The sequence below is a fragment of the Humulus lupulus genome, chromosome 9, assembly GCF_963169125.1.
Source record: "Humulus lupulus chromosome 9, drHumLupu1.1, whole genome shotgun sequence".
NCBI lineage: Eukaryota > Viridiplantae > Streptophyta > Magnoliopsida > Rosales > Cannabaceae > Humulus > Humulus lupulus.
The window spans coordinates 48735964-48747358 of record NC_084801.1 but is presented as its reverse complement, the minus strand read 5'-3'; the positions used below and the strand labels follow the sequence as shown (position 1 = coordinate 48747358).

General features: G+C 33.1%; 1 protein-coding gene across 1 annotated transcript; it reads left to right on the top strand.

Annotated features, from left to right (window-relative positions):
* The first annotated feature begins 6057 nt into the window (after nt 1-6057).
* On the top strand, nt 6058-11124 carry LOC133801974 (protein argonaute 2). The gene is made up of 3 exons (XM_062240206.1): nt 6058-6852; nt 7246-8437; nt 9060-11124. Exons 1-3 carry the CDS (start codon nt 6402-6404, stop codon nt 10531-10533), a joined length of 3117 nt encoding a protein of 1038 aa, XP_062096190.1. The 5' UTR covers nt 6058-6401; the 3' UTR covers nt 10534-11124.
* Nucleotides 11125-11395: the final 271 nt, after the last annotated feature.

Below are 11395 nucleotides of genomic sequence, written 5' to 3'. Positions count from 1 at the left end.
ATTATGGTCAAATTCAAAATTTAAGTCTCAGCTTTGCATGCACTAAATCCAAGCCAATATAAAACGTGAGCAAAACTTATTAAATTAAGCTCAAACTTCATATTTTCCCTGAGTTTTTCAACATAAACAAAAAATCAATTATTAAAACAAAACTTAAATAAAATAAACCTAAAACACAGTAATACTAAGACAAACCCTAACGAAAAAGTAATAAAAATAAATCTATTTTATATAGTTAACACCATTCCTTGGGCTTCAAAGCTTGTTGTAATCTCCATGAGCTTCATCCTTTGTTGTGGGCTTTGAGAATTTCATATTCAAACCCTAATCCTAAGTTATAAATGAGATGACCTAATTTCGTAAATTATGATTTTATCCAAAATTTGTAAATTTTTGTTATTAAAATAATAATTTCATAAATTATTAATTAATAACTAATACTTTCCAAAACTATTATCAAATTTGGGAAAAATCAATTCATAAATATTTTTAGTTATAATAAACAGTTTCTTAAACTATTATTATAATGACTATTATTGGAATTATAATTACAAAAATTATATTTAATTAATAATTAATTATTTTTTATAAACTAAATTTTAACTCCAATTAATGTGTTTTAAAAAAATTTCATTTCTCTAAATGAAAATTAATTATTAATTTTATTAGTAGTTTCTTAGATGAATATTTGATTTCAATATATCAAATATTTTTTATTAAAAAATAAATGTTAATTATCTTGTTTCACAAACAAAATATTTGACTGATTAAATAGTCAAATATTCCCAATAATAAAATTAAGAAAAGTGAGCAATTCACTTTTTTAATTTTGAATTAAGACATAAATATATTGTTTCCCAAAATTAATAATTAACAATTTATTTGGTAATAAATTAATTAATTATTCAATTTAATTAATATAGTTAATTTTTTTTGGAAAAATTGAAATTAAGTAATTAATAAAATAATTAATCAATTCAAATTTAAATGGTGTAACCATTGGGTCATTCAACTAACAACTCAGTTATATCTCAATTTTATCATAATATCAAATATTATAATATATCCTTATTTTAAATTAAATAACTAATCTCATTAATTAAATAAGATAAAACAAAAATCTTAATTGTTGCACAAAACAAAACTTACGGCAACAACCTTTTTTCTTAAAAAAAAATAAAATGAATTGATCATTGCATTGATAACTTTAGGTATCTTAGTCAATGATCGTGCACATGGCTTAATGACCAAACAAGGATCATTTGAGTAGTTGCACAAAATGTGACTCACTTAGTCGATGACATCTCCAATTTTGTGCTCTAAAGAGCAGCCATGGCTGGCATAGTTTTGATCAATTCACAATTGATCAAAACTTAATCATCACTCACAGCTATATAACTTAAATCAATCAAAACAATTTGAATGATTTTTCTTTATTCAATCTCATCTCATTAAATCAAATAACTCAAATTCTAAAATAATTAAATTAAAAATCGCATAGAAACCATACCCAACAAAATAATATGACGTATATTGAATCTAATTAAAAAATGTGTAACAAAAGCCAAAAACAAAGACAATCTTATAATTAAATGATTAATCTCATTCAACACATCCATAAAACACATTCAAAATATATAAGAAATAAGAACAATTCTTAAGTTTACTCATAAAACATATATTCTACGTGTTTATATATGTAACAATTGTTATTATATAATCTCAACTATGACTCTGGTACCAATTGTTGGTTTTTTGATCATGTGATTGACAGTGCAGCGGAAACATGAAATAATACTTCAATGCGATAATAACAATTATTAAAGCATAAGAACGAATCACTCTAGGAACCATAACTAGAATGAGATATTCTCACGCGACATGAATCTAAATAAAATATAAAATTACAAATACCTTCTAGATGTAGAACATGCGTAGATCAAATAGTGTCTTAGTCTCCTAACACACTATCTTTCATACTATGGTTCACACAAAGAGAATGAGACATGTGAATGTCTGCTATTTGGCAGGATATTCAATAACACTTTTGAATCTCACATGAGAGGGTGTTATTTTCACAATTCAGACATAACAAAGTTATCTATTTTTTTCTCTTAGCAAATATATTGTGAAATTGCATCTGATGATTTTTTTTCTTGATGTTATATTCTATTAATATAACAATAGAAATACTGACATAACCCTAATCTCATTGGGCCTATGTGTGGGCCATAGTCCATTTGGACTATGGTTGGCTTCAACTAGAGGGTTTTATGTCTTTTGATATTTTATCTCTATAAAATGCTATTTGTTGGGCATTTATCATATTATTTTATGGAGTATACAATTATACTACAAAATTAAATATGATTAAACTATTTTTCAATAAAAAGCTAATTTTAAAAAAATATCAATATAATTTTATTTGCCATTAAATATTATTTCATAAATAATATTGTAAATATTATTTCACAAATAATATTAATTTGTGAAATTAAAAATAATACTTATTATTTTTAATTATTTCCTTTTGATAGGAATCTATCTAGCTAGTACATGAACAATATGGACTCGTAGTTCTAAGGTCCAATATTTTAATTAATTTCACTAACTCTTAGTTTCATTAATTAATTTATTAGCTATCTATTTTTCCACTAGAATTTTATAGTTGAACTCTCAAAACTACAGTCTTATATTATTAGAAGCTATAACTATAAAGTCATCCGTTGATTTCGTCATTGCATGAGCTATGACCCACTGCTAGTTGTTCATAATTAGAGCTAGGTTTTAATGTCTGTTAACCTCTCTAATTATGTATTTATCAATTAGTTCCATAGATCCTCTAATGAACATTATTCTATAAATTTAATTACAGAATGAAATTTTTGTTCTCTAATAGAAATTGAACGCTCTATGTGTTAAGCCCTGAATCAACACTAAAAGGAACAACTAATCTGCTTTCATTTAAGTAAGGATAAAATTCCATACATGTGAAGTATGTTCCTAGCCACTTGTAGTTCTATGACTCCAAGATATCATGAATACAATCGTAGGAATATTGAACCTTGCCCGATAAATCAAAAGGCATACACTACTATAAAAACATGTTTTTAGGGCACTCACCAAGATGCGAGCCCTAAAAACATCTCCTAGACTTTTTAGGACACTCATTGAGAGTTTTTAAATAATTTCTTTTAGGACTTGCTCACCAAAATGGGAGCCCTAAAAACATCTCCTGGACTTTTTAGGACACTCATTGAGAGTCTTTAAAGAATTTCTTTTAGGACTCGCAACGTGAGCCTTAAAAATTGATGCGTGTCCTAAAAATTTAAATTTTTTTTAAACAAAAGTTTCTCAACATTTTAGGACACTCATTGAGAGTCGTTAAAGAATTTCTTTTAGGACACACAAAGCGAGCCCTAAAAACTTATGTGCCCTAAAAGTTTGAATTTCTTTTAACAAAAGTTCATGGACTTTTTAGGACACTCATTGAGAGTCCTTAAAGATTTTATTTTAGGACACGCAAAGCGAGCCCTAAAAACTTATGTGTATTCTAAAAGTTTGAAGAATTTTTTTTAACTAAAGTTTTATCATAATATTAAACCACAAAGAAAAAAAACACAACAGCTCATTCTCTCTCTCCTTGCTCTCTTCCCCCATTTTTCTTTCTCTTTCTCTCTCACGCATGCCCATTGCCTAGCCACGAACGACGGCACTTCGTCCACCCCCCATCTATACGCGCCGGCACACGGCGTTTCCCGGCACCTGAAACCGACAGCCCCGCGAGCCCATGGCCTCATGTGCCCCTTAGCCTAGTCGACGAAGCCTCCAAAGTTCGGCGGCCATGTGGGTTTCCGAAATGTTTTGGGCATTTTCCGACCACCTCGAGCCACCCCTAGCCAAATGACCACCACCACTGCATTCCTTGTGCTTTGGGATTCAAAACCCACTAAAAGATCGGACCGAACCACCACCGTGGGGTGGTGGCGCTGCCGTCATCGTTGGAGCTTCGACGGGAGCTTTGGTTACCATTTAATTTTAAAAAAATTAAAAATAAAACCTTTTCATTCTTTTTTAGTTTTTAAGGCTCTCAAATAGAGGACTCACGTCCCGCCAGTTCTAAAAAGCATTTTTTGTAGTAGTGATAAAAGCACAAATATGAGTTCATTATCACTTCAGGATTGAGGTCAAGTCTCAAACGACCATCGATTGATGAATGTTGAATTCTATATTTTAACGGAGATTATCATAAGTTATTTCTTTCATCGTGTCCCAATCCAATACAATCTATATTGTATAAGGTAACTTTATCTTTTTATGTCGCTACGCTTAACAGTCTGGATGAATTGTTCTGTCTTTAACAAAAGATAGACCATACTCATAATCTTTATTAAATAAGGCTCACACTTTATTTAGCAATTACAAACAATTTTTATATTATTATCTTGAATTAAATCCTCTTATATATACAACATTATACATATACTTAATCAAAGATCACATTAATAATATTGGATCTTCATGATAAATGATATGTATAATTAAATACAAATATGAGTACAAAATATTAAATTTATTTATTTAGTAGTAATCGTTCATACAGAATTACGCTTTAAGGCACAAATCCCAACAATATTATCACTTTTGGTGAGACAGAAGTCTGCCTTCATCTTAGTGTCTAAAAAATTAGCCTGATCGGGAAACAACTTGCCACCATCAACTCTTCTCATCTCTACAGTTATAAATAGTGCAAATCAAAATATAACAAGAGGGAGGCAAAAGTGAGTAACTGTTCATTTTCGGAGAGAACTCCTACCTCTCTATTGCTGTAATTGTCCTCTCTATTACTGTAATTGTTCCCAATAACAAGATCAAACTAGTGTAACTGTTCTTGAATGTTCAAAGTTCATCGTAAATATTATTAACTAAAGTGGACGTAAGTCATCTTTTTTAGACTAAACCAGTATAATCATGCATCTTTTTCATTTATATAATGATAATTATTTAAAAATAATAAATAATTAAACAAATTAAAATATGATATTTTTTCAGATATTTTATAATGATAATTATTTTAAAATAATAAATAATTAAACAAATTAAAATATGATATTTTTTAGATGTTTTACAATGATAATTATTTAAAAATAACAAAATCATATTATTATAACTTAAATAAAATTTTATTAAACTTAAACTCACTTATTAGAATAATATCATATTAAATATATAATATAATCTGTTATGAATTAGCAACAAATTGTTTTTTTTTTTAAAAAACAAGCAACAAACTTAAATTTAAAATTAACGTATAATATTTAATATTACATTAAATATATAATATATAATATCATGTTGTCACTCCCAAATTAAAAAACTAAAACAGACATAAACTTAAACAAAAATAAATAAATTATTTAATTAAATAGGATATTTATTTCAAAATTTATATGACCTTAATATACATTTAATAAAAATAATCAATACATTCTATAAATAAAATTAAACAAACGTGCGTATTGCACGTTGTTTGTATCTAGTATATATATATATATATGCTCTTCTCCTTTTTTTTTTCTCTTTTTATATATTTATATATAGTTATATACCTAGTAAATGATTTTTATTTATATTTTATAATATTATTATATTTTATTTTTTAATAAATTTTTATTGTTATTTTTTTATGAGTAGAATTATAATATAATTATGTGATATGATATATGAGTATAAATATTAAAAGATATTATGATATTATTCATAGTTAAAGAAAATATTTAAAATTAATAGAAAATATTTAAAAATAAATTATTATTTAAATGATACTGAGAAAAAAAATTGGTATAATATAAAAATTAGAAGTAAAATAAAAATAAAAATATTTTAGAGATATATTTTAAAAGATAAAGTTGAACCGATTACGAGCGCTCTTGGGACTAAGAATTCTCACAATAGTACGGCTAATTTTTAAATACAAATGATTATATTACTTAATGGGCACGCATAACAATGTATACTTTACGATTGTATTATCTCTCTAAATAAAAGGGAACAAATACCGTACGAGGAATTTCCTTAACAACTCCGTCAATGTCATTTCTCCGGAGTTTCCCAAAGTACTAAAATGAAACTTCTTGAACACACCGGAACCTTCTGGATTCTTTCTTTGTAGAGTGTTGCCCAAATCAAACCCAACATTCTTTAAACCCCTTTCGTAAGTCCTTCTACTTCACCCACAGTATATTGAGGAGAAGACCGTAATTCGGCCACAATGTCTCTTCCTTGTCTGTATATATATAAGGAGAATAGTTAACACAGTAATCCACTAAAAGTTACAGGCAAACACACAAGCATTTTTTAGTTTATTTCTTTGTTCGATTAATTCTCCTGCGTGAGTTCCCATGGAGAGAGGAGGCGGAGGTTACAGGGGAAGAGGAAGAGGCAGTGATGGGTATGGCCAAGGAGGAGGAGGAGGAGGAAGAGGCAGAGGTTCTGGTGGTGGTGGTTATGGCGGAGAAGGTAGAGGCGGGGGAGGAGGAAGAGGAAGAGGGAGAAGTGGTGGTCGCCATGGCGTGGATCGATACCAGCATCAGCGGCAGCGTTATGATAGTCAGATCGAACAATCCAGGGGTGTCTGGAGGCAATCTGGTAGTGGTGATCGCGATCAGGCGGAGGTTATACCTCCTCAGATCGTGCCTACTGAGGGATCGAGCAGAGATTCTGGCTATGGTGGTGGAGATGGAGGTGTAGGACGAGGAGGCAGTGTTTGGGGGAATCGCGGCAGAGGGTGGAAAGCGGTGACTTCTTCTCCAAGTCAACTCGAACAGAATCAACCCGAGAGTGTTTCTCCAGGTACGGATTTTCGCTTGTGATTACTTCGTTTTGCTGAAACTTTCTGTACACATATTTTTTGTTCGAATTCATGATTTTCTATTTTTGGTTAAATCATATTTGTCAGTGTGATATATATCTTTTTTCCTGCAATTGTTAAATTGCCCAGTGTACCAAGAATTTTATAATTAATCCTAAAGTTTAAATTAAAATAAAACACATTCTAAATGGATTTTATTGCTATATTAAAGATTTTATTTATTCTGTTAGCTGTGATCGTCTCTTTTAATGGGAATGGGTCAATTTTTTTTTCTTTTAAGATAAAGTAGGTTTAAGCTAGGGAGAAAGCCAAGGCAATAATGGCTTCAATTGGTTAGTGATTGACATTCATAACTCTTTCTTTAATCTTTACAGATACTGTGGCTTATGGGGTACAAAGAATGACGATTTCTAGTCAGCCGTCTCGTCCTACCGGTAGCAAAGACCGAATTGTTCCGATAGGGAGGCCGGATAAGGGTGGCTCAAATTCCACCCGAAGTCTTAGAATTCGTGTGAATCACTTTGTTGTCAACTACAATCCCAAAAGTGTTATATTGCACTATGATGTAGACGTCCAGCCAGAGATTCCTCCCAAGCATGGAAGACCTGTGAGGATCCCCAAGCCTGATCTTTCAATGATCAGGGATAAGTTATTCTCTGACAATCCTTCAAAGTTTCCTATATCATCGACTGCTTATGATGGTGAGAAGAATATATTTAGTGCTGTGCCATTGCCGACTGGAAAGTTCAAGGTGGTGCTTTCAGGAGAGGACTCGGCCCGGTCTTACTTTTTCAGTATAAAGCTTGTAAATGAGCTCCAGTTAGGCAGGTTAAACGACTACATACTTGGACGTCTCCCATCAATCCCTCGTGATATCTTGCAAGGGATGGATTTGGTGATGAAGGAGAATCCGACTAGGAGAATGATTCCTTTTGGTAGAAGCTTCTATCCCAAAGAACCTCATCCAGAAGATGACCTTGGAAATGGAGTTTTTGCTCATAGAGGATTTCAACATAGCTTGAAGCTTACATCTCAAGGTCTATCCCAGTGTCTAGACTACTCTGTCATGGCTTTTCGTAAGAGTATGCCAGTTTTGGATTTCCTCGTGTCTCATATTAGAGGTTTCAACCTAAACGACTTTAGGAGGTATAGAAATAAAGTTGAGACTGCTTTGAAGGGGTTGAAAGTGTATGTGACTCACCGCAGAACCAAACAAAAGTACATTGTGAGGGGGTTAGCACGAGAGAATGTAAGAAACTCTAAGTTTGTTGTTGTAGATCCAGATGGTAAAATTCCAGACAAAGAAGTTCGATTGGTAAAGTATTTTGAGGAGAAGTATGGTAAGGTTATTGAGCACATAGACATTCCCTGTTTGGATCTTGGGAAAATTGGTAAAAGGAACGAAGTACCAATGGAATTTTGTGAAATTGTTGAAGGGCAAAGGTATAACAAAGAGCAACTAAATAAATATGCAGCCAAGCAATTGAAACAGTGTTCATTGCCTCCAGCATATGTTAGAGAGCGTCTTATACGGGATTTGGCTCAATCAGCAGATGGTCCTTGCGGGTAAGTTTAATTCTCTCATTGGATAACTAGGATGGTGTTTAACCATCAGTTCTTTTCATAATTCTTGACGTTGAGCATATTTTAGTTAATTAGTATTTTTTTCCCGTTATGTTGAATAACCTTTTTCTTGTTGAATGCCAGTAGTTTAATTTTTTTGGAATTCTTAATCTTTTGTCTTATTGTTAGTTGTAATTGAACTTATATTTTTTATTCCTAGGACTATTTGTTTAAGTTGTACTTTTGTAAAATATCGAACATATGGTTTGTAGTTATGTAGTTAGCCACTCCTATTATTTTCTTTCTAATCTTTTGCCAATAACTAAGTGGTTGAGCTGATTTGCATGTTGTTTTGGATGCTCTATTTATCATTATTACCAAAGGAACCAAGTTTGCACCATTAGAAGATGGTGATAGTAGTATATGTATTTACCTGATATGACAGAACTATGTGACAAATAAATCTAAGATACGGTTGAGCTTAAATGATTTGGTATGTGATGAAGTCAATAAGAAAATTGGACAGGTGTTGTCATATTCACTGATTATTACATGAGATAACTTGATTTGTTGAAAATAATGTATATGAGTATTGATTTTGCTCTATATTACTTGTTATTGACAGTGGAGGCATCTCTCGCAATTTTGGATTTGATGTCAACACAAATATGAGTACTGTAACTGGGCGTGTGATTGGCCCCCCTGAGCTGAAGCTTGGTGCTCCCAATGGGAAGGTTACTACCGTAACAGTTGACAAAGAGAAATGCCAGTGGAACTTACTTGGAAAGTCTGTGGTGCAAGGAAAACCCATAGAGAGGTGGGTTGTTCTAGACTTCAGCCATTGGTCAAATGATGAACAGGATATTCAATTGGATCCCAATTCATTCATTCCAAAGCTTATCAGTCGATGCGGAAAATTGGGCATTAGAATGGCACAGCCACTTTCTTATGTACCAACATCAATGGATCAATTCTCTAGCGTGGATAAACTTCGTGAGCTTCTTGAAGGTGTTAGTCAGCGAGCTTACAAGAATGGAAGAGGCCACTTGCAACTTCTTGTTTGTGTAATGTCTAAGAGGGATCCAGGTTACAAGTATCTTAAGTGGATCTCTGAAACGAAAATTGGTGTTGTCACACAGTGTTGCTTGTCTGAGCTTGCAAACAAGGCAAGCGACCAATATCTTGCTAATCTTGGTCTCAAACTTAATGCTAAACTTGGAGGTAGCAATGTGGAGCTAGGTACCCGGCTTCCTATTCCTACAGGTTCGGGCCATTTAATGTTTATTGGGGCTGATGTCAATCATCCCGGTGCTTGGAATGTGACAAGCCCATCAATAGCAGCTGTTGTTGCCACAATGAATTGGCCTGCTGCAAACCGCTATGCTACAAGAGTTAGAGCACAACACCACCGCTGTGAGAGGATTCTTGATTTTGGAGACATGTGTTTGGAGCTTATTGGTACTTATGATCGCCTGAACAAAGTTTACCCAGAGAAAATTATCATCTTCCGGGATGGAGTTAGTGAGGGCCAGTTTGATATGGTTCTCAATGAAGAGTTACTTGATTTGAGAATGGCACTTAGTACCATAAATTATTCTCCAACTATCACTCTTATTGTTGCCCAAAAGCGCCACCAGACCCGTTTGTTCCCGAGTAGTAGGAATGATGGAGGTTCCAGCGGTAATGTGCCTCCTGGCACAGTTGTTGACACAACAGTTGTTCACCCTTTTGAGTTTGATTTCTACCTGTGCAGTCACTATGGAAGCCTAGGGACAAGCAAGCCTACTCACTACCATGTCTTGTACGATGAACACAAGTTTACTTCTGACCAACTGCAGAAGCTCATATATGACATGTGTTTTACCATGGCTCGCTGCACCAAACCTGTCTCTTTGGTACCACCAGTGTACTATGCTGACCTTGCTGCCTATAGGGGGAGACTGTATCACGAGGCAGTGACGGAGGGGGTGTCTCCACCGTCAGCTGCATCCTCTACTTCTATGCTAGCATCATCTTCATCCTCGTCTTCTGTGGTTTCAATGGATGAAAGGTTCTTCAAATTGCATGCTGACCTGGAGAATGAAATGTTTTTCATTTGATAGGGTCCCAGCTTTGACGTTGTTACATTCTCCATGTTAAATAGGAGAAGGCGGAGTTGTTATGTTCCCCTTCTATATGTTTAAAGCGGGGAAATACTAGACTGTTATGTTCTCTCCTTGTTATAGACGGGGTAAGACAGCACCGTTATGTTCTCCCTCTTTGTTTAAGAGGGGAAGGTAACACCGTTAAGATTGTTCTTCATCAAAAACCACACGCTATTACACCGTATGATCGGGTTTGTGCGTGAATCTAAAGGATTAGAGTGAATAATTATCTGGCTTTACTCACTTTCATGGCTTGTGATCAACCATGGTAACTCTTGTGTAAGTAAAGCCAGGAGTAGAATAAGGCCTGAAGCCGTTTGTGGGGTTGAACTGTATGATTCCAGCTTGTTTTTTCCTTGGGTATATTCTGTTGATGTTTATCAGTTTATGTGATTGCTTCAGAGTCTTTGATATTTGTGTGCTTAGATTGCTTGTTAATTTTTTGTGTTTATGTAGTGGAGTTTCTTCTCCACTCTGTGTACTGCATAATAAAGTGTATGGGTCTGAACTCAGAACTTGATATTTATAAATTTGGGTTGTTGTCCTTGTTTTGTATTGATGATACGATGCCATTGTTTCTGTCGTCTTGCCCGGGCCAATTAAATCCATCAAGAGGAATACTTGAGAAATGAAGTGTTCGGATACAAAGAAATTAATAGAAGAAACAGAGAAAAAGTTTTCTGGATAATATTGTCTCTCGTTTAAATCTGAGACTTGAAACGAACTGAAGTTTTCCAAAAAAAAAAAACTGAAGTTAAACATAGTGACTGCTCTTATGACATGTTTGAAATAAGATAATTGAGCTTTCTTAACTCAG

Coding starts and splice junctions, on each gene's coding strand:
- LOC133801974 (XM_062240206.1), top strand. CDS start 6,402: ATGGAGAGAGGAGGCGGAGGTTACAGGGGAAGAGGAAGAGGCAGTGAT. Junction 6,853..7,245: donor ACCCGAGAGTGTTTCTCCAG/GTACGGATTTTC, acceptor TAATCTTTACAG/ATACTGTGGCTTATGGGGTA. Junction 8,438..9,059: donor TCAGCAGATGGTCCTTGCGG/GTAAGTTTAATT, acceptor TGTTATTGACAG/TGGAGGCATCTCTCGCAATT.